At 27.8% G+C, this 25,000-nt stretch overlaps 2 protein-coding genes across 6 annotated transcripts in view; one reads left to right on the top strand and one right to left on the bottom strand.

Annotated features, from left to right (window-relative positions):
* LOC145241391 (voltage-dependent calcium channel type A subunit alpha-1-like) overlaps nt 1-25,000 on the bottom strand; it is a 1,447,749-nt gene that overhangs the window by 260,645 nt on the left and 1,162,104 nt on the right. Inside the window, exons 10-15 of the mRNA XM_080104315.1 lie at nt 18,175-18,290; nt 14,658-14,735; nt 11,277-11,294; nt 5,533-5,637; nt 1,822-1,903; nt 588-715 (exon numbers count right to left, since the gene is read on the bottom strand). Of these exons, the coding sequence (XP_079960441.1) occupies nt 588-715; nt 1,822-1,903; nt 5,533-5,637; nt 11,277-11,294; nt 14,658-14,735; nt 18,175-18,290 (527 nt within the window). The remainder of the gene's footprint in view (nt 1-587; nt 716-1,821; nt 1,904-5,532; nt 5,638-11,276; nt 11,295-14,657; nt 14,736-18,174; nt 18,291-25,000) is intronic.
* Nucleotides 1-25,000, top strand: part of LOC145241393 (uncharacterized) — a 421,614-nt gene that overhangs the window by 57,487 nt on the left and 339,127 nt on the right. For all 5 annotated transcript variants that reach the window (XR_013862546.1, XR_013862547.1, XR_013862548.1 and 2 more), the window contains exon 2: nt 9,169-9,263. Coding sequence is in view for 2 of the 5 variants with exons in the window: in XM_080104317.1 (XP_079960443.1) it covers nt 9,169-9,263 (95 nt within the window). In the remaining 3 variants the exon portion in view is untranslated. The remainder of the gene's footprint in view (nt 1-9,168; nt 9,264-25,000) is intronic.

The raw sequence follows: 25,000 nt of genomic DNA, 5'->3' as shown, positions 1-25,000 counted from the left end.
GACCTCATGAGCGGAAGTTTTCATAGATGATCAAGGGTCCTTGCATGGCCTCACCAAGAAAGGCGGGTCACATATAAGCCCATCTTTCCATATTAGTGAGTACAAATGATGTAACAGACACATTTATATATATATATATACATATATATATATATCATATTTAGTAATTTAAATTTGATGACGTGAAATGGTTAAATTTCAAATCTAGAATCTTTATTATATTCAAGGCAAAGAATACATTTCAATAAGTATATCTACTTAACCTATAGGTCTTCGATGTCTACCCATCTCCTCAGAGGAGAAAATATTAGCAATCACGGATTTCCATACTAGTAGATCTATTGCATTACATTATTCTGAAGTATACTAATACTTGTAATCCTTATAAATAAATAAATAACTACTCTAGAAAGGATTGGGGGGAAAAACACTGTTAAGAACAGAATTAAAGCCAGTTAAAATGTGTATAATGCTGATTTATACAAATTTATGTTTAAACATAGACGCTGCTTGTGATTTGTTGAATCAGGCTACTTTACAGCATGGAATCATTAATAGTAAGAAAAAAATACTAAAACATAACTTACACAGAAATTCTGTATGCCATTCTGCCTGGCCGTAGTGCTCTGACGCTACACATAGTGTGTTCAGAAACACGAGGATTATGACAAACCAATAAAATCCTTGAGTCTTCACACATTTTCGGATTGTGAATCTGAATAAAAGAAAAAAGTAAAATATCAGGATAAATATATGAAATAAAGGATAAAGAGTGTGTATTCATCGTTTTTTGTGGACACTGAAAGTATTTTATATTCTGCTTTTGCTTTTCCTTTTTCTTTTTCACACTTCGCATTGGAAGAGGGGGAGAGAGAGAGAGAGAGAGAGAGAGAGGAAGGACATATTATGGCAGAGAAAAAGAGAAAGAGTGTAATATATTGGTACTAGAAACAAGGACTAAATCAATTTATATTAAAAATCGATACTGGCAGAATCAAGTGTTGATTTCTTCCTTCTTCACAGAAGTTAATGCGAATAAGTTTTTAGTTAGAGTTGACAAGGAATTGTGGATGATATTCTTTCAATCGTTGCCTATATTTTCTTGCTAGACATTTTTCTTTATCATCTATCACATTTTATTTCTCAGGCCGAATGACACTGGAATGCACCATGTACATTCACTGGGGTCTTTTAATTGCATTTCACTACTGTGTTCATACACTGATATCGGCTTATTTAAAAATGTTTCAATTAATCTTTTTTCGTGCATCTCCAAGTTGATATTCCTCAACTTTGCTTGATGAAATCTTTAAAGTTTCTGTCAATTTTTATCTAATAAATACCATATTTCTATGCATATAGAAAAACTGAAATGAGAACAGCTTATTAGTGTATTTTGGTCATATGGAAGCATTTATAATTTTTTTATGAATTTTTTATTACAATTAAATTATTGCTTTTTTTTTTGTCTGACTTTATAATTTATTTGGAATTTCTTTTATTTGACCTGACCGTTTATATGGATTGCTGATAGAACTATTGACAACCATATTTATTAATATGTTGTCTACATTAGCATAACTGTTTCTTTATCTTGCACTGGTTCTTGATATTAATACTATTGTAGTTTATTGTAATATCATGTTCCTCAACTTTATATTGTGAATATTTAGTCCATAGCAGAATATACTGATTTCAAAACAAATCAGGAATTTGTTCTAACAAATTATATAATTTACAATAACTAGTGAAAATTAACTGGATCCTACTTTTTGATACATCTTAAACGTGTAGCAATACTTTATCATAGGTTACACTCACCGCAGATGTTTTTCAGCTCTCCAGAACCCAGCACATCTCCCATGAGCTTTTCTATTCTTGAGACCTCTTCCAAATGAACCGCCTAAAATATTGAAGGAAAAAAATCATAGATGAATTCATTATACAACATTTAATCAATAAACAAATAGCTCTGATATTTGGTCTTAGAACATTAATTCTGACTATTAAAAACATTCTTTATATAAGAAAAATAAATAAAACCGAGTATTTTCCTCTAATAACTACTTTTTCAAATTATAAATAAAAATATGTACTTAAAAATTCTTATTGGCAGTTTAAGTTTCTTATGAATCATAACACTAGTGTACTTTGTTATGAGCTTAACAAAAAGTTTTAATACAAAATAACAAGTATGCCGTTTAACAAATAGTTTTAATTTGAAATAGGAAGCAAAATGATGTACTTCTTTCGATGCTTTAGCTATGCTTTTTTTGGTTCTCTTTTAAAATATTAAATGACTATATAATAAAGTGCTTAATAGAATCATCTACTGACAGACACGTCCTGATTTCTAGATAGCAGTCGACTGCTTATATTGTATTCAGCTTTTATTGAGGTATACTGATTTGCATATGGTACTGCACCTCCCTAAACTGAAAAGGCTTTATATCATTCGTCAATATTATACTTCTAATTGTTCTAAAAGATCTCAACTATTTTTTATGTGTATCACAGATTCTTCCGAGGATTCACTCTTCATTGAGTGGAGAGAACGCCTTTAATACTATTTTAAGTTTGTGCCATTCTCTCTACAATCGCATTCATTATTGGATTGCAGGTGGGTTAAACGGTGCTTTGTAGCCATGAAAATAGCTTCTCGTCTCAAATCTTTGATACCTTGTATGTAACTATCATTTTGGGTACTTCATTTCTTAAGAATACTGCTCAGTACAACAGTTTTGACCCAGGGTATTACCTGGTCCTCTACAATTTCAAGATATTTTATCATTTCATTATAAAACCCTTTTCTAAATAGAATCAGTGAAGTCTAATTGCTAGCACCATGAGAAGCTTTTTCTAGTACTCCCGGCTTTATCATTTTTTTAAAAGTTGGTGCTTCCATAGTTAGAATATAAAAACAACTTTCTAGATTCGAAATATCTTAGGTGATGATATTTATTTAAATGAATGTTCATCTTGTATTCCCATAAGAAGTCTATATTTTTTTCTGCTTGTATAGAATTTATAAGTTTTGTGTTATCGACCTTCAACATATCAATTTTTTTAATAATCTATAATCTTTATTGCCTGCTACAACTGTGATAGAAATTATTTCGAAATGTTTTTATACTTCGAAAAGCCATCCAAAATGCCTATTAATTTAATCACAGTTGTGTTCAATTATTTGAACTTGAATGGACTTTTTCTCAATTTAAATTCCCCCATTTTCTCTCAAAAATATTAAAATGGCAGTAATCCTATACTTGCATGAGAAAGGATATGTTATTCAGACAGAATTATTTACGTTTACTTACTGCATTTCCTGTTGTACATTCTATTCTTTTAATTACTTATTATTTAAAAATGATCTTTTTTTGCAGTATGAACATATTTTTCCTTAAAGTGAGCATTTAGACTTAGTTATTTCATGTTATTCATCACAATATTTGCATTTAATCGTGGACTTTGCTGTGCTGTATTCTTTTTCTCATTCTTTCTTGTTGATTAAACTCTTTAATTGTCCGTTCTAACTGTTGTAAAAATTCTATTATCACTTCTAAGTTCATGTGGTTCATTTGTAATATTTCAAGTATTTTACAATCATGTATGCCTTCTATTAATCAAATAAAAATTCGCAATATTTCAATGCATCTTTTAGTTTGTATTAATTTGGTTCCCTTAGCGATAAATAGTCTTTTCTTCATCGAATATTTATCTTAATTATTTCAACAATATCTTTGTAAGCCAATCCATCTTGTTCTCTTGGATATGTCATTGTTGATATCTTTCCTGCAGTTTCACAAGTATGTGATCTCGTTTATTTTTCACTTTCTTAAGGAAACCTGAAATTAATTTTGGTTAATTACATTTAAATTTCATAAAGACATCAACATACACAGCAAAATAAAATATTCTATAATTTAATAAAAAGCAGTGCACAGATAAAAAAACTAGACTACAAAACAAATACAAGCATAACAATGAAAACAAGCTGTTCAATTTGTCATTTTTATGAATACAAATGCAGTTTTTACATTGAATGATGAAGGTTCAATTTATTGTCAAAATGGTTTCTGCTGATTACATGAAATGTTGAAACTGTCTTTATCATTAACGTTTTTTGTATATTTATAATACTAATCATCATTTTCTCCTGTGTTTATCTCACAAAGTGGGGACCACACCGGATTTTGTTTACTCTAACCGATGAACTACATTGTCAACAGCCTCTGAAGAGGAAAATAGTCGTAATTTGCTGTCAGCTACTGAACATCACATGAATCAGGGCAGAGGTTTCTGTCAGGATTTCCTTACCAATAATGTTTGACTATCCCTAGCAAAACTTACAAGGCTGCAGTGAGGTTTATGTCGTAATTACCTCACTTTTAGACTTTGGATATCCCTAGCTAAACTGACATAGCAGCAAATTACATGATATATTAGAAGAAACAGAGGAAATCTCAGTTAATCATAAGAATAGGAAAGAAAGTTGGTGAACTATTATGTTAAAGTAATCACGAAAATACCACTCTATTTATGATTAAGGGTTTCTGTTACTTGAACTTCAAAGTATTTTAACAATATACCATTCTGTTCTACATTAATTTATGCATATATAACACTATGCCATTTTTTATTATAAGTGTGGAATGTGTGAGATATATTCTATGTGTATATAAAGAATTGCAAGAAAAAGTTTGTGTTATATTTATTGGTGTTGAGCTAATTGTTAAGTGTAAGATAAAGTGTATATATCTGTGTAACATAATGAATATATAGGAAGTGTGGATAGAATATGTAAAGTATCCATTTTCTTGGAATGTGTAGAATTTACATTTTCTAAAGTCGAAAGAGTCAGTAAAAAGGGGACGAGGTCGAGCAACGTCTTTCCAGCTCTAGTGTTCATATTTAAAAGAGAGAGAGAGAGAGAGAGAGAGAGAGAGAGAGAGAGAGAGAGAGAGAGAGAGAGAGAGAGAGAGAGAGTCAAGTGACTAATGTCGAATTGTTCAGAGTTTTTTAGTCATGATTTAAACTTGTGTGTAATCGTCTTCTACAAGTTCAGTTTCTCAGAGTTTATTTAGAAACAAATATTTCCTGAAATTAGGTGTTCAAATAGCCCAAAAGATGATTGGTCAGAAGATTTTAGTGTGTTCAATTTTTCTTCTGAAAAAAGTCTAATTGGGTCATTTCAAGTGTGATTAAATGTAGATCAGCTTCCATTTAGATGGCTACAGGATTTTTCAATGTTTTTTTTTTTGTGTTATATGAATTTGATTTTCTTTTGTCATATTAGGTGCATTTTCCAAAAGATTATTATTAGTGCTACATAAATTTCATCGCTCTTTTAAAGATATGACAAAAAGAACAAAAAACATTCACAAAAAATACATGCGTCTAAGGAAATCAAGTGTGAGAGGGTTTTATTAGAAGGTGAGAGGAAGAAAGGGGAAGAGGTATAGGAGGGTTTGGAAGAGGACGAAGAGTACATCTAAAAGTATTTAAGCCCAAACTATCTGAGCATCAACTAACCCACATTGATACCTGATAATAAGTCACCGTCGTTATCTTCATCGCCGATGGTCAGGTCTTTACTTTCTTTCATCTTTTTAACTTTTTGAGCAGCTAATCTGCGGGCTAAAAGATATATAATAGAAGTGTTGAGAAGCATTTAAAGAATTGTGAGTAAACATCAAAGAACAAAGAGTTTGAAAAAAAGACAGATTTCTCCAAGAAATGTTTTTGTTTTATATATATATATATATATATATATATATATATATATATATATATATATATATATATATATGTAATTTTATATATATATATATGTAATTTTATATATATATATGTAATTTTATATATATATATATATATGTAATTTTATATATATATATATATATGTAATTTTATATATATATATGTAATTTTATATATATATATGTAATTTTATATATATATATATATATATATGTAATTTTATATATATATATGTAATTTTATATATATATATATATAATTTTATATATATATATGTAATTTTATATATATATATATATGTAATTTTATATATATATATGTAATTTTTTATATATATATATATAATTTTATATATATATATATAATTTTATATATATATATATAATTTTATATATATATATATATATATATATATATATATATATATATATATTTATATATAAAATTAACAAAATTAGCAATAAAACGAAGCAGAATTAGAATAAACATGAATTAAATACTCAGCTCTATATATCCAAAGCACTAAGTTATTTTGTCTTTACAAAAATAATACATGTGCTTGGACGAATATTTTGAAAGTTTATGATAAAATTAATTCATTGTACAGAACACCTTTGCACCACTTATGCCCCTTTATGAGGATTAAGATATGTATACTACTAAATCGTATGTATAGAATTCTGGTTCCAATTTTGATCAAAATCTATTAAATGAATTTGATTCTAGGAAAATGTCTAAAATTTTGACTTAAGGAGGTCTTAAAATAATTGAAATTCAAGGAATCTTCATTAAATTAATGCCTAATAAATACAGTTCACATTTCATGTAAATCGAAAATATTTCTATTTTCAAATGATGGTTATTTCCATATATTTTTTATCAACTTTTTAAAGTACACACAAAAAAATACCCCTAAAATTTTGGGAATATTTATTAATTGATATCTAATACATATAGTTAAGATTTCATCAAAATCGGAGGTATCTGAATTTTTATGAATACTTTTAAGCTCTTTTTATCTCCTTTGCATGAAACTATATGAAAAAAATATATATAGCTGTCATTATCGACATTTACGCTTAACACCTGTGTTTCTATTCAAGTAAAATTGGTCATTAATCACAATTTTAAACATATGTAGATAAGTAGAAAAATTAAAAATCGATTAATTTACCAAATATTTGATTCCTACGATTAAAATAATATATTTAACTTGTATTTATCAATTAAAACTATTATGTTATTTTTACTATATTATTATATTTTTCTTGTACACACCACTGTTAAATCCCAATAATTTCATTCTCATTTAATTAGTAAAAAGAAACACATTAAAAATAGCATTTTTAAATGAATTACCTAAAAAAACGTGAAAGTTTAATGTTACCTTTACAAATGCAAAAAAACAACAAACAAAGAAACAAACAGAATTTGAAATTAAAAAAAGAAGAAAGGGACATTTCTCTTTTTCTCTTTCGTACAAGATAAAAGGAATTTTACTTGTAGCATTAAGACATATGACGCTTTCAATTGTTGCATATTGTATTAGTAGATTAAATACTATTTGTCTTAATAAATTAGCTGCTCATATATTTCGCATAAATGTAGTCGTCAGCTCAGATGATAATGAACGGCTTAAGACTGTTTGGTGTAGTTACAAATTAGTAGTTGACCTTTGGCTTCCAATACCACTAAGATCAAGTTTTACATGCATCACTTAGTATGTTTAAATGGTAACCCATCTAAATATTGGCCAGGCACATTATCGCTTAACTTGATCTTGAGGAAACCAGTGTCTCAATGTGATTGATAAGTATGTCCTCTACTACCACTATTTATAGTAATAATGCATTCTTAATATAAAAAGAACACATTTTTATTACAGATTTCATTTTTATGTTTCTATTTTTTTTGTAATATTGGTGATTGAATAAAATGTTTACTAAGAAATAAAACATCTTTCCTCCAAACAAATTTCTTCATTATTTTTTTTACTTAAATAAGTATTTGATGTATTTGTTAAAAAGTGACCTATGTTTATAAAGTGGAATGACAATTTTGAATAAAATAGTGAGTAATATATCAAAAGAAGCTTATATTTTACAATTTTGAAGACGAAGATTAATAACTTGGATCGTTCAAACTATTATTCCAATTTCGGATATTATTTTTTGTAACCGTCGACTTTCTTTAAGTGCATTTTCTTTAAACTTGAAAATTAGCTAAAACTTGGAAATTTTGATGATGAACTTTAGAACTTATACGAAATTTCGAAATTGAACCATTTATTTAATCCACGAGAGCCATTATTCTCACAACATCAATTATGGCAGGATTAGAGATTAAAGGTTCAATCCTTTCTATACGCAATAATAACTATAAGTATAACATAAATTAACACTTTTAACTGGTTATGGATGATCGAATAAGAACAATATAGCTCTATTAATTAAATGAATAGTTCAATTTCTTCTGTCCAGATTTCCAAATTCAACATAAAAATTTCCAAGTTCCACTAGAAGATCCTTAAAGTCAAAAGATGCATACAAACTCAGAGGTTGCATCAGGTGAAATATTGTGAATATAACAATCAAGATGAAAGTAGTTGAACGATTAAAATAAATAATTCAAATAATAACATTTTAAAAAGCAGTTTACAAACACATTTTATATAATTTGATTTTAAATGTTTAAGTTAAAAATTATGTATTGCTAAATTTTTATATTTATCAGCAATTGTGTGTGAAGAATTATTTGAGGTGACCATTTAAATAACAAAGTCGTGGACTTTTATTTATATAAATGTATAAAACAGAATAACTCATGTTTAGCTTAGTTTTTCAATAACAGTTTTGAACAATATGGAAGGAATTGGATTTATACAATTTAATTTTCGATGTGAAACATATTTGTAAGAAATGCTTTTATCTTGTCAAATAAAAAAATAAGTTGAAAAGTTTAAAAATTATGTTCCTGTATTTAGAAATAAGTTCTCCAAGTGTAATATAGCTATCTTGATGCAACATAAATACAAGTTTATTTAAACATATATTTTCTATGTTTATGAAATATATTCTCTAATTAGTTTAATTAATAAAAATAATAAACAAATATGATAAAAAGTTTACTAAATATTCAAACAATAATAAAGAGAAAAATAATAACTTATACCTTACCTCTGAAAACATTCGAAATATTGTAATCGTTTTTCAATAACAACAATTTTAATTTCACTAGGAAAACATGCACATACAACAATATTATAGCAAGGATTTCAATTCGAGTAAATAATAGGACATAAAACAAGCTTGTCAGTTTTCTATTCAGGTTATATAGGAAATGAACAATTAACTATGATGTACAACAAAGGTAAAATAAGACAATTATGATTATTTTCATTTTCTTCAGGTGACAATATCTAGGTATACATTATTTACAGTCGGACATTTTTATTATTATAACCACAACGTTTTGGAGAAGGAAACTGACCAGAAAGCAAGCAGGTAGTATACTTTCCATTGAACAATTCTACTACATAAATACATTCTATATTTGCTTTTAGTGGCGCTCAGTAGAGAATATGCATCATTACGGGATCTTTCATTTAACATTTTTATTTACACACAGTCCCTCTTTCGCTGATGTGAGGTCTCATTGTATTAGTTCAAAGAATAACGGCAAAATGTTATTAAAATATGTGAGTGTGTTTATGAGAATATTACATTTATCTCATCACACCTTCGCTATTAGATGATATGTAGTCTCAATACTCTTTATTATGAATTATTCTATGGAGCATTTCTCTTTTTCCATATCTACATTAGTCTATTTACCATTATTTATGAGAAGCTTTTATATTGTTCTTCTATTATACTTTTTGATTTCAATTCAGCTTATAAACGCACACAAAGGTCCCACTCCAATCTCAGCAGCTTTAATTATTGCACTTTTCCAGCCAGAGATATCGACAGATACTTCCCAATTGCCTCCTGATCTAAGAAGATTTTGTCCAGGTATGGCTTGGAGTTTGTGTAGAGTCGACCTATTTTACTCCCTTTATCAACAAATTTTGGATCGAATTAATTAATTGAGTCTTCATTCGTATAATTCTGACCAGCTTTTTCAATACAAAAGTGTTGAGTCGCTAAGAGTATCGTTTATTAACAAGAATTGTTCTACAGAAACAGGGAACACTCCAATGCTTGTGGTTTGTCCTGTACTTTCCAATGTAAATAATGTAAATTAGAATTTCTCATCTAAAATTTCCTACAATATCTAGGATGTATATATTTTTGTCAATTTAAGGTTGACTCATGCTTACAAAAAGGTTTTTACAATTTATGTTAATTTAAAAACTTCCCATGCTTTTCGAATACTACGATATTTTTAAGAATAAGAATTTAAAAATGCTACAAAAAGTATGTCTTTGATGCATTTTATCATGTGCACTTTAGAACGTGACAAAATTTATTAAAAAAATGAACTTTACAGCTTGTAATAAAAGTGGGATATTTACTGTGTTGGTTACTTAGAATCACCTTCCTGACAAATAGTCATTCAATCTTAATATTTATTTGCAACAGTTCGATATTTTTTAAACATGTTTTTCCATGTGCAGATCTTTGATATGATATCAAAATATATCCAATGAAGAATCTCTTATTTAGGAGTTATCCCTTAGCTACCTCTATTTCCAAGATAACTCTGATGCAGAGTGTTAGTACTTATCTAGACTTCATCTCTGAATTAAATAGAATTTATCATTTTCAGACTATTTACTTACAAAATATACGTCTAAAAAATAATCTACAAGCAAATCGTATGCAAAACACATGTAAAGGTTTGATGTAAAACACCTAAAAGGCAGTTAACATTCCCTAAAAATCACTAAAAATAAATATACACATATACAATGCACTTTAAGAGATGATATGAATTAGTCAATTGCAATAAACACTTTCTGCACATTTATAAACATTTTTGCATCCTAATTTTTAGTTTTTATGGATTTATTCTGCTTGTAAGATGTCCTTTTGTCGCTCTTGTTTGAAGTAGGCATTCAAAACTGCAACATCATCAGATTTTCTGGTTTAATTCAAATACGTTTTCTGACTGAATATGTAACATAATTCGGGATGTGAAATTACGAGTATCTATTTGCATTGCTACTTCTTAATTAACAACTGATTAATACTTAATGTTACAACTGTTCTAAGTAAATTGTAATGTTCATTTTCTTATAAATTGAAAATTCACTTTCAAAAGTTCTGACAGAACAAAACATTTCAAACACAATCTTTCATATTTTGTCATTTGTAATAAGCTTTCATTTTGTCTGATATTTCCATCTCATCTTCATTCATATTTATAATTTTGTCCATGCTTTCTGAATATAACATGCATCTAATATAGGAAACAATTAGTTGGATCCTGCTAATTGATAAAGTAGGGTTTCATAATAGGATTTTATTTTAATTTGTATTTTCATTTGACAGATTTGGACTTGAAGGGCTTACCATTGAAGCCAAGAGCTCCTGGAAATGAAAAACCTTCAGTAATTACATATAAGGAACAAATTAATAGAAAAAAAAACATCTGATAAATACTTATATCAAATCTGACAAATATTTATATCAAATCTAATGAATATTTATATAAAATCTGATAAATATTTATATCAAATGTGATATATCGATGAAAACTTATTTTTATTTAGAACTATTTTAAACGTGTTAAGATGGGTAAATTATGTTGATCAATATATGACACAAAGCGATAAAATTATTTGTTACTGTTCTACATTGATTTAGTTCAGGAGTCTCAAACATTTTTCCAGTTTGTGTTAGCATTCACTTTTAGGTTATAACATGTATAATAATGAAAGGTTAAAAAAAATTAACACGATCATATGTTGGTAGTGTATTAAATAAAAGTTTTGTGGTATTGAATAAAAAAATTTAATTATTTGAAATAACAGACAAGTATTATTTGTTTATAATTCTATTAAATTATAGACAGCCTGTGATCATTTGCGTCATTATTTGTTGTATATATTATTAAATACATAATTTCTTAACTTTGACATTGATTGATAATTATATTTTTACAAGAAAGTACTTACTTTAAAATGAATAATATAATGAATAAATAGTAGCAAATTTTGAAAAAATGAAGCTCATTATATGTAAATATATTGTTACAGGGCTCTATAAATTTATTTTTAGTTGACTTTTGACAACTAAATATTTTTGTTTACTAGCCAAATAGAAAAGTTACTAACAAAACAACGTGATTTTTCGAACATCACGAATACTTACATTATAAAGATTTTCCTGTATTTTTTTAAAAAATAAATATAATACTAAAGATGCACCGAATTTGATGTTGAGACTTGAAGTTACAAACATTCGAATTTCTTCAGATGTTTTTTCAAATAGCCTTCGTTAAAAAAGGAGTATATTGTTCTATCAAAATTTTATTGTTTAAATAATTTGACTCTGCTCATTTTATTAAAATATAAATAACGGTTGAAACGACATTTTTCATTCAGTAGCGAGTTTTTGAAGATTGTCGGTGAAAAACACAATCACCAAAAGATAAGAGTTTTATTATTTCTAATCGCCACTTGGAAAACCCACTTTCAAATGCGACTGTTTCACTCACAACGTAAAGTTCTGTGTTACCAATGAAATATAACGGATCAGCTTAAAAAGGTATGTTTCAGGTGGAAATATGTATACTATTTTCAGTCGATAGTTTTGCACAGTGACCATTAACCATGTGTAGGTGTGAGTTTCATATCGAAAGCAACTTTTTGGTAGGTTGGAAGGTTTTTTAAAGTACAAGAGACAATTATACACTTTTCCTTGTAAGTATATACACGTGTATCTCGTATAATTTTGGTTTGAAAACATTGTGTATAACAAGGTCAAGATATCATTCACACTAAATTTCTTTTATTCTTGTATAACACATTTCTCTCATAAAGCTCAGTTTGAGAATCTCTAGTCTAGACTGACTGACAATTTTCTTAGTATACTGCAAGAAGTTATCTATTTCTCTATGTATGGGGGCATAATATTTATGAATGTTCAATTATAAAATGAATATCTAAACGCATAATTTCTTTTATATTCCTAATTTAAGAATCTTTGGCCTAGACTGATCAACATAACTGGTTTTAAATCAAAGTACTTTTTTTTCGCTAGAATGGAATAGTTTTTTTTTTAATTCAGGATAAGGAAGATGAAAAATTTAGCCTTAGGTAATGATTTTAAAACAAAGATTTATTACAAGTTAGTACCACATTTTCAAGAATCATTCTAGAACTCGATCATTTTAAATGTAGATTAAAAAGCAATACAATAAAAAAATTAAGAATGAATAAATATATTTATAAAATTAAATACAAGTTCAGTTTAATAAAAAACAATTACATTTCAATTATTTTTAAAAGTATATACAATAAAAATGCTATTACATGTACAAAGAATTATAAAGACCTGTTTTATATTTTATTAGAAAAATATATATGCATAAAAATGCATTTTGTTATCTATATAGCTGATTTTACTAAATTCGTATCATTCTACTTGATTTATTTTAGCCAACACAGCTATGAAAATGTATGTATATCAGTCCTTCCACAGATTATGAACATATACAAGCAAAAAAAAAGCATTAAATGTTGACCATATGCTTAAAGAGAAAAGAAAATGATTACTGACACAAAAAAACAATGTATATATTTTATAAATTTAAGTTAATACAAAGTTATTTAAATTAATATATATATATATATATATATATATATATATATATATATATATATATATATGATATCTTATTCTCTAAATATTAAAGAAATCTACCATTCCGGTTATATCAAACAGTAAGTCCTTATTTACTGATCTGTATTTGTGATTATTTTTTTTAAATAAATAATACGGAGATTTAAAGTCTACAAGACCCCCGTCGTTTGTTTTTGTTCATACGTCATATCACTTCAAAAGTCCGTTTCCTACATTGCTATAACCTTCTAATACTCTTACATATATATAAATAATAAAGGTAGCTTTACTGCAATTTCGTGGATCATACAATAATAAGAAGTGCATTAATAAACTTTTAATAAAAATCCTAAGAGGTTTGAATCTGTATTTTAATGTATGAAAACGTTCGAGAGTTTATTAAGCACTTCTGATGATTGGATGATTCATGAAACTGCACTAAATTGTTGAGATAACCAATAATTGTTATTTATTTGAAAGGATATTTGACTGTTTAAAGTCAGTTAGCTTGATTCAACTCAGTTTCTTTTTCTAAATGTTCTTCTCTTTTCTTTCCCATGAGAAGCATTAAGCTTCGAAATAGCATGGTTTAAAGAGTTTTTCTTTTTCTTTATTGATTGGATGATCTAATAAAGTTTATATAACTTTGAACTGTCATCATTTATTTCCTATATTTATTTGCTCCACCCAGCTGTGTAGAGCTTTTGTATAGTGACAGGTTATTACATAAGAATTGTTTTTAAAATTTTTATCTTTATCACGTAAATATAATTTCCATGAAAATATCTCTACTATAATAATAGTACACTGTGTTTCCATTTCAACATATGTACATATATATTTCTATTCGTTGGCATCTGTATATATTCAAGTAAATATTAGCATCAACATCAGATGATTCACCTATTAGTATCGTTTGTAAACAAGATGAAAACTGTTTTTGCTTAGTAATTGAATTTATAAAATTTGTTGATAAGCGGAAAAGCAATGAAAAATATGCTGTCTTTTTGATAGCATATACACCCTAGTCTGAAAACAAGCAGTCTGTAAATAAAACATTTAAAATAAGTACAAATGTGTGTCGTTTCAAAATGAAAATATTCTTACCTTCGATAATTCTTAGTTTGTCATCGTCACTAATGGTCCCATCATCTTTTTTTCTTTCCTCATCTAAAATCACCTCCTCTGGAAAAGTAATATTTCACACGATGTTATTTATAAATATTTGTCTTGAGAATATGCAGAAAGAAAATTAAAAGAATACGAGAAAATTATGATTATTGTCAGAATATTCACAGCTATCAAATTTCAATGATAATTGACAGATAATTATCATACCTTATCACGGTCTTATAAATCACACAACAAACAAATAAAAATTAAAAATGCATGTGATCAAGACAATAAATCACAATAATACAGTGGTTAAAATGTAACAACATTTATTGAGATAAAGATCTTGGACGATGTTTTAAAGTCTACCTGTGAGTTGCATTTGCATTAATATGAGAGTATGTCTTTCATACATACTTTATGTAAGTAAAAGATTTGAGTAGTTGTATATGAAGTATTTAGAGGTAGCAGTTTTGCCGTGTTGCTGAATTGCTCATTTGTTTGTGTGTGAAAGGTATAAAATTGCTTTAAATCAATTGAAATGATGCTGTTTTTTTATTGTTCCTTCCATGTAACTGGTGCATGTGTGTGATGCTGATACTTGGTATCTAGTTGAAAGTTTGACTTGCATAGCAATATAGGAGGTAGCGTATATTCAACAGAGATTCTAGCTGAGATCAAAGTTGTGTGAATCTGTTAGGAGAAATGTATAGATTATTTTGATATGGCACCCTGACACATAGATGAAGTTTGGCTGCAATTAGTCATTCAATTACATTAGTTTTTATAGTTGTGCCTATAATGAACATTTCAGAAGAATTCTACTCGTTTATCTAACACACCAATTGGATAATTATTATATAGATGTTTTGTTTGTATATATGCATTATCATTTTTGTTAATGTAATCAGACTGATAACATTCCGAAGGTAACCATGACAAACTTAAAAATACAACATGAAAAAGAAACCCTACTATAAAAATAATAATTTATACTTATATGAGAGATAAAATATAGATTTATTTTTCTACATTTTTATTAAATTCGCTAATCAAATACATTGATTTTGTACATTTATTTATACAGAATCGATAAATGTAAATGTCATTTTATTTATTTATTTTATCCCTTTCATCGATATGATTTGAATATAAATTTAATAAAATAATGTAAAACGAAAAATAAAACGAATCTCCAGTTACAAATTTGACAGAATTTTTCCCCATGTAACTATATAAAAAAACTTGAAAAACATTTTGACTCATGAAATTATCTTTCAGAATAAATTCTCACTTGTGATGTAGTTTTCAATGTACATCACATCTCTATTATAATAGAGTTAATAAGGGAATATATTTAGGTAATATTGAACATGACCAATTATTTAATTTAGTAAACAAATTGTATCATTGTCATATCTTATCTGTGTAAAAATATTTCTAAAAAAATAAATGATTATATATATATATATATATATATATATATATATATATATAGTGTTGCCTTTTATATGTATAAAAATAAAATTATAGATAAATAATATTAGTTTTTACTATTTATTAAAACCTGCTTTTTTTAAAGATATTGCACATCAATCATCAGAGTTAATCTATTTAGTGTCATTCCTTTGTATATATAATAAAATATTGCAATTTAATATGGGAACTATCTATTGTTTCTCGAGGTATTTAGATTATAGAAAAAAGCAAAGTAAAACTAAACAATCGTCTTAATAGTGTAATTTGAAATGTTAAATTTTATTTGGGATCAAATCAGGATAAAAATGTTTATGCATAGGTGAGGTTCGAACTCCAAATCTTTGTATCTTTGACACGCTAGCTGATTAAGCAATCGGTATTAGAAGGAAGTTTTTACCCTATTAAACTATATAAACCAGAAAAATGGCAGAAGAGGTGATGGCGATGCTATGTTCTCTTATCAACCTGGAACATTTTAGTCAACTTCTCTATGGTGAAATGGGATAATATTGTTTAATATTAATCACAGATTACAATACAGTCTTTATAGGACAGATAAATAATATATATGAAGATAGAAAACGTTAAACTTTACTTGTGAGAAATTGTTTTAAGACAATTATGAAAATGTAATTTTATTATTGAAAAACTCAAAACATTTTTCATCCCCAAAAGAATAAAAGGTCCTTGCTTTTCTTTATTTTTAAACAATTAAAAATAAAATCAGGATTAAATACTAAAAATGATGAAATACTGAGGAAAGATGTATGTAATTTTAAGAAAGTTATTAATATCAATGAAGTGGTGAAAACTGTCTTTACTTTATGAATGAAACTAGCCGGTGTATAGATGACCCATCTGATCAAAATCCAACTTAGCATAAAATAAAACCATGCGTCAGTATTATTAATATAATGAGCCAATAATTTTTTATCTTTGAGATTAAACAAATACTTTTAAATTATAATATTTATGAAAAGCAAGCGACGATAGCTTTAGTTGTATACAGACACAAAGTCTTCATTATAGCGGTATCAATTGTTACCATCACGTTTCTTGTCTCTGCCCCTAAAGAAATTGACACTATCTGAATCAAAAGAACACAACACCAATTAAATCTTTCTACATATGGAATATTTTTAATGGCGCATTTTCTTTTTATGTTTGATAGAAATTTAGAGATCTCTTATTCCATGTATAAACCCGATAACCTTGTAAATTCTATAACCGTGAAGCTCCCTATCAACAACACTCTCCATTCTGACTCCAATTTTTGAATTCTTTTTGCTTTGCTTTGTTAAAAGTTGACCTCTTAATCTCACATCTAAGTCATTTTCATAACTGTTGAGATGCTGAAGGGCGAATTTTAACTTGATATAATGAGCCATTTTAAGCAAACAAGTAATAACTACTAAAACTGACCCAAAGTTTGTGTGCACTAATAAAAACATCTTCGGTTTCATAACATAGTACTAAGTAAGTACTATACGGTACAATCATGTTGACACACCGGTTCTCATCAGATTACCGAAGTTAAGCAACATTGAGTCTGGCCAGTATCAGATGGGTGGACATTTGGGACTACCAAGGAGTTGTATGTAGGTAGAAGTTTAGGTTAATTCCACAGCTTTCCAATGTGTTTAGTGGTAGCGTGTGCACACATTAACTGTCATTTGAAAAGATGATGGAGTATACTGAACTCTATCATCTTGACTGCAGTCGCAAAATGATTATGATGTCTAAGTAAGCATAAATGGTGTTTTATTATAATCTAGATTGTACTTTATTTTTTATTAGTTTACCAAAATTTAGTATTGCTCCTGACCTTAATTTTCTTGATTTATATACGATTTAAATTTACACTTACAAAATTTTGATTTGTTTTTAGGAAAAGTTAGAATTATGTACAGATAAAAAATAATTCATCAATTTCACTTGTGACCCAATCGAATTGTTAATGTGAGCCCAACTGTTAAAATATGACATGATTTTCATTTTTAAGATGGTATCAATAGAAGCATTCAATACTCACCTGCTTTACATATCCATTCCAAATAGCCATTTAACTCTCTTTCTATCTGTTGTTGTCTCCGTAATTTTAAAAAAGCTCTACGGTTTTCAACTCTTTCTCTTTCTTTTGCAAATTCTCTGAAAACAACAAAAAAGAAAACAACAACATTAAAAACAAACTAAAATTACAATATCTGGACATGGAACACTTGGCATCGATCATCGGCCTCCATTCTTTTTTTAGTCAAGTGGTGATCGACTATGCTGTCACTTGATTTTTAGTCTGTTTTCAAGAAAAATCAAACATATATTAAGGTTTTTAAACAGATCGCAGTTGGTTTCACACTTTCTTTTATTTCGTTATTTCATCTCCTTCCACATCCTCTTCACATGATTAAGGCTGTGGTTAATTGTAAGACGTTTGTACCCTTCAGATCCTACTTTGCAGTAAACTTTCCAGCAATCAGAGACTCTTGTGTTCTCCAGCAGTATGTATTTTTTTAATTAACGGAATGAGGATTTCTGATTTATGGTCTGCGACTGAGACAAGAAAGCCCTCCTTCTCAGCAGAGTCATATCCTCTGAAGACCCAGCGCGGTTCAACAACCCTCCCGACATTATGTTTCCGTCTATTAAAAACGAACTTGCCAACTTCCACTGTGTGCCCTGGATCTCCGATCTGCCAGGGATTCCTAAGGAAATTGTCTTGGCAAATATCCCTTAAGAAGTTTTTCCAGTCAGTGAGAGTATGGGCCAACCTGATATCACACTCTTGCTGTAGGTTTTTGTGTGTAGCTATTTCGTACGCCCACAAATATGTAAATCATATAATCATGAGTTGCCGGAATAGCCAGAGATGGGACCTCTCGAAAAAGGTGCCATGACGCAAGGAGGTCCAGTGTCTGCAGTAGCCATTAGTGCACCTCCAGTCGAAACCATCGGTTATACTCCGTTTTATCATGATGCACTTTTGATGGCATGTTTTACATATCTGCATTGCCAGCAGCCGGTTTTCCTGAAAAAACGCGAGGATGGTTTCTGCAGATTTACAAATTATTTTCAGCCTGGATTGATTCATTTTCCTTTTTTTTTTCCTTGAAGAAGCACAATGATACTTTGCCCTTTCTTTTCTTTTCTTTCTTTTTTTTCTTCCAATTTTTACCGTCTGCTTGTTTGTGTTTCTTTTTTGCTCACTCATTATAATCCAGCAGTTTCTGTCATTCGCAGAGAGTTGCTGAATGAGACTCACAGAAAAATAGGCACTAAAATGCAGAAGTACCAAAATATTTTTCTTGGTGCAGAAGGTCAAAAAAACAATTACACTTTATAGGTAAAATAACAATTCATCTTCAATAAAACGTTTACAATGAAATGTTTCTAATGGAGATTTGCCTTCAGTACTAAAAGGGTTGATATGCTGTGCTGTAGATAAACCAGTACACGCACACATATATAAGTGATGGACGATTCCAATATTTTTCCCGATTCTGTACTAAATTCTCAATTTCGATACAGTTACCGATTTCAGTTCTTCATAAATCTTTAAATGCTTTAAAAAATACTATAATAATTTTAAAATATTAAATTATAACAATTAAAAAAAATAGTATAATAATTTTAGTCAAATTTTATTTAATAACCCAAATTAGTAAGAGTAAAATGCAAGTATAATGTATTTTAAATTATGATATATTATCCTTAAACCTGGATTATGTTTAGTATGTTGGATAAAAATATTTTCTAGTTAAATAATTTATTTTTATTTAATTAGAAACACGAAATGAAAATAGTGTTTATATTTTACCAAGTAGCAGACTTGCTATTTATTCTCGATTATCATAAAAATACATGTTTAGTATAACAGATAGTTTCTTAAACGTAAAAATACGCTTGTGGAAGAAGATCAATAGATTTTAGTTTTACTGGTAGTTTAAAATCAATAAATATTCATTATTTCATCATTACGACCAACAGTAGAAAATTTTGCTTTAAACAGAATCAAATAAAAAAGATAAAAGAATGAGGTTTGGCATCGGAAAATAGGCACAAATTTTTCTGATTCTGATACTGATTCCCGTACTCCCAAAAGTTCCGATTTTCCCGATTCCTGATTAATTGTCCCAACACTAATATATATATATATATATATATATATATATATATATATATATAAAAGATAATATATATATATACTAGCAAAAGTACCCGTCGTTGACTGGGTTCAAAAACAGCCTACAGAAAATGGACTCTGATTTATGAAAGTATGATAGGTTATGAAAAGGAAGGGTTGTAAAGAGATAGCTTCGAATTTGGGGGTATCAAAACCAAAGCAAAATATGATGAAAGTAAAAATAAAATAGATAAACCCCATAATTTATTATACCATACCTGTTCACACTGAAACACTTATCACAATATTCTGTGGATCTATATCAAAATACCTTGTTAAACTTTGTGACATATTTACATGCTATGGAGGTCAGGCTTGAACCAACACCCCATATATATAAGAGTGTTTTTTAAAAGTTATAAAAACAACACATCATTATGGGAGGTGGGCACAATTACTAAGAGAGTCGGTGACATGGTATATATCGCCCAAGGACCAACATATACCCACAAACGTCAGCAGAACCAACTAAGAAACCAACGACAGTCCACCATTGGAAGATGAGCTCATACACACTGTCTTCGAAACTTTTAATCTTGAACCTCCTCAACCAACACCTGAACTATGGCAGTCGTTCCGTAAGAGAAAGTTTACCAAGCCATTGATGGTAAACTCTAAAAGGAAGAGGTACTGACATCTTTTACAAACAAAAAGCTTGGGAGGGAGGTGTTGGAGACGTCCCTCCATGGGATTAATGGAATATCTCATGACGTCACTTCCTCTGGTAACGTCACTTCCGGGAACTAGTACCGGTGCCCAGCAGCCAGAGATTGGTACACGGCCAAAGAGATTGTGTGCAAACGCCCAACAGTTGAGGAATGGTGTTGCTCAACCCACCTTGCCTATAATATATGTGAATACATGTTTGTATCTAAGAGTCCTGTGTTCCTATCGTTTTTATTACCATTTAACACCATAGCACTAGTTAAATAATCTATTTTTATTTAATTAGAAACACGAAATGAAAATAGTGTTTATATTTTACCAAGTAGCAGACGTGGGTGCTAAAAAAATGAAGACAATAATTTTTCAATAGCATCACTATATAAATTGTGAAATGTTTTAACAAATAATGGCCTGAAAAAATAGAATAATATATGTAAATATCATTTTGTTTTAGTAGCACGGAAAAGGGCAATAATAAAACATTCATAAGAAAATTAGCTGTGTAAATGTTTTAAATAGACTGACTGTTAAAGAGGAGGCAAACTGCTAAATATCTTAAGAAAACAGTATATTGTGAAATATCTAATTAGTATCAGTTTAGTAAAGTATTTGAATGCTTCTTTTAAAATACAATACTATATTGATTTTGGTGAAGCAGTGTGTTATGAATCGAGACCATAACAGGATAACTGGAAAGTGAGAGTAACAGCAAAAAGCAACAGTGTATCTGTGTCACGTGAAGTATTGTTCAAAAATAGTGTATTGCGAAATATCTGATGAGTATCAATATAGTAAACGATTTCTTAAATAATGTCTTTAGAAAAATGTGAGTTTTTGTTGAAACGATTGATCATCAAATAATAGAATGACGGAATGACTTATGATCAAGAATAACAAATTGAAATCAGACGATCGTATTGAACTAATAATTTTATTTAGTTGAATATAAAACAACTATAGACATGAAATAACTTTGTTAATTAAGATGTAAATGAACAATAAAAAATTAATGCAATACAGATTAATTTTTAAGGGAATTTATTGTTATTTTGTCTAAGTAATCGTATTTACTTGGTTTACCATATAATATTGTTTGGATAGAGGCGTGGGCAGAAAGAAAGCATAGGGTTACAAGTTCAAAACATTTTATAAATGCATAGAAACACTTCAAAAGTGTATGTGTGTGTGAGGGGGCTTTTAATTTAAAAAAAAAGATTTGCTTTGAAAAAGTCTCACCGTTAAATATTACTTAAACGGTTAATTATTATTTCCTGATATTTTTTAACACGCAAAAAAAAAAAAGGTGAACCTGTACAATGCACACTTCCTCCTTATATTTTTTCTTTTCGTTTTTTTTTTTTCAATTTTTTCAACCGATTATACTTCTTATATAAAGGATTTTTCATTTAATCTACAGACAATGATGTTAAGACCTTTATTATCCAATGTATTCCATATTGTTTTCACGGGTTGTCATGTTTATTTTTGTGCGCGTGCATTAAATTTTTTGTGCATACAAATTGCGTATTGCTTTAACTGGTTAACATGTTTGTTGTCATGTGTGCATGCATTCAATTTTTGCATTTTCATACATTAAGTCTGTATATTCACTTGCACTTTCATACATTAATTCTGTATATTCATTTTCATTTTCATACATTAATTCTGTATATTCATTTGCATTTTCATACATTAATTCTGTATATTCACTTGCATTTTCATACATTAATTCTGTATATTCATTTGCACTTTCATATATTAATTCTGTATATTCATTTGCATTTTCATACATTAATTCTGTATATTCATTTGCATTTTCATACATTAATTCTGTATATTCATTTGCACTTTCATACATTAATTCTGTATATTCATTTGCACTTCCATACATTAATTCTGTATATTCATTTGCATTTTCATACATTAATTCTGTATATTCATTTGCATTTTCATACATTAATTCTGTATATTCATATGCATTTTCATACATTAATTCTGTATATTCATTTGCACTTTCATACATTTATTCTGTATATTCATTTGCATTTTCATACATTAATTCTGTATATTCATTTGCATTTTCATACATTAATTCTGTATATTCATTTGCACTTCCATACATTAATTCTGTATATTCATTTGCATTTTCATACATTAATTCTGTATATTCATTTGCATTTTCATACATTAATTCTGTATATTCATTTGCATTTTCATACATTAATTCTGTATATTCATTTGCACTTTCATACATTTATTCTGTATATTCATTTGCACTTTCATACATTAATTCTGTATATTCATTTGCATTTTCATACATTAATTCTGTATATTCATTTGTATTTTCATACATTAATTCTGTATATTCATTTGCATTTTCATACATTAATTCTGTATATTCATTTGCACTTTCACACATTAATTCTGTATATTCATTTGCACTTCCATACATTAATTCTGTATATTCACTTGCATTTTCATACATTAATTCTGTATATTCATTTGCATTTTCATACATTAATTCTGTATATTCATTTGCACTTTCATACATAAATTCTGTATATTTATTTGCACTTCCATACATTAATTCTGTATATTCATTTGCATTTTCATACATTAATTCTGTATATTCATTTGCATTTTCATACATTAATTCTGTATATTCATTTGCACTTTTATACATTAATTCTGTATATTCATTTGCATTTTCATACATTAATTCTGTATATTCATTTGCACTTTCATACATTAATTCTGTATATTCATTTGCACTTCGATACATTAATTCTGTATATTCACTTGCATTTTCATACATTAATTCTGTATATTCATTTGCATTTTCATACATTAATTCTGTATATTCATTTGCACTTTCATACATTAATTCTGTATATTCATTTGCACTTCCATACATTAATTCTGTATATTCATTTGCATTTTCATACATTAATTCTGTATATTCACTTGCATTTTCATACATTAATTCTGTATATTCACCTGCATTTTCATACATTAATTCTGTATATTCACTTGCACTTTCATATATTAATTCTGTATATTCATTTGCATTTTCATACATTAATTCTGTATATTCATTTGCATTTTCATACATTAATTCTGTATATTCATTTGCATTTTCATACATTAATTCTGTATATTCATTTGCATTTTCATACATTAATTCTGTATATTCATTTGCACTTTCATACATTAATTCTGTATATTCATTTGCACTTCCATACATTAATTCTGTATATTCATTTGCATTTTCATACATTAATTCTGTATATTCATTTGCATTTTCATACATTAATTCTGTATATTCATTTGCACTTTTATACATTAATTCTGTATATTAATTTGCATTTTCATACATTAATTCTGTATATTCATTAGTATTTTCATACATTAATTCTGTATATTCATTTGCATTTTCATACATTAATTCTGTATATTCATTTGCACTTTCATACATTAATTCTGTATATTCATTTGCACTTCCATACATTAATTCTGTATATTCATTTGCATTTTCATACATTTATTCTGTATATTCATTTGCATTTTCATACATTAATTCTGTATATTCATTTGCATTTTCATACATTAATTCTGTATATTCACTTGCATTTTCATACATTAATTCTGTATATTCATTTGCACTTTCATATATTAATTCTGTATATTCATTTGCATTTTCATACATTAATTCTGTATATTCATTTGCATTTTCATACATTAATTCTGTATATTCATTTGCACTTTCATACATTAATTCTGTATATTCATTTGCACTTCCATACATTAATTCTGTATATTCATTTGCATTTTCATACATTAATTCTGTATATTCATTTGCATTTTCATACATTAATTCTGTATATTCATATGCATTTTCATACATTAATTCTGTATATTCATTTGCACTTTCATACATTTATTCTGTATATTCATTTGCATTTTCATACATTAATTCTGTATATTCATTTGCATTTTCATACATTAATTCTGT

This window comes from Euprymna scolopes, chromosome 20 (assembly GCF_053919585.1).
Source record: "Euprymna scolopes isolate OS-2025 chromosome 20, ASM5391958v1, whole genome shotgun sequence".
NCBI classification, from domain to species: domain Eukaryota; kingdom Metazoa; phylum Mollusca; class Cephalopoda; order Sepiida; family Sepiolidae; genus Euprymna; species Euprymna scolopes.
Note: the sequence above shows the minus strand (reverse complement) of the source record. Positions and strands in the feature narration are given on the sequence as shown.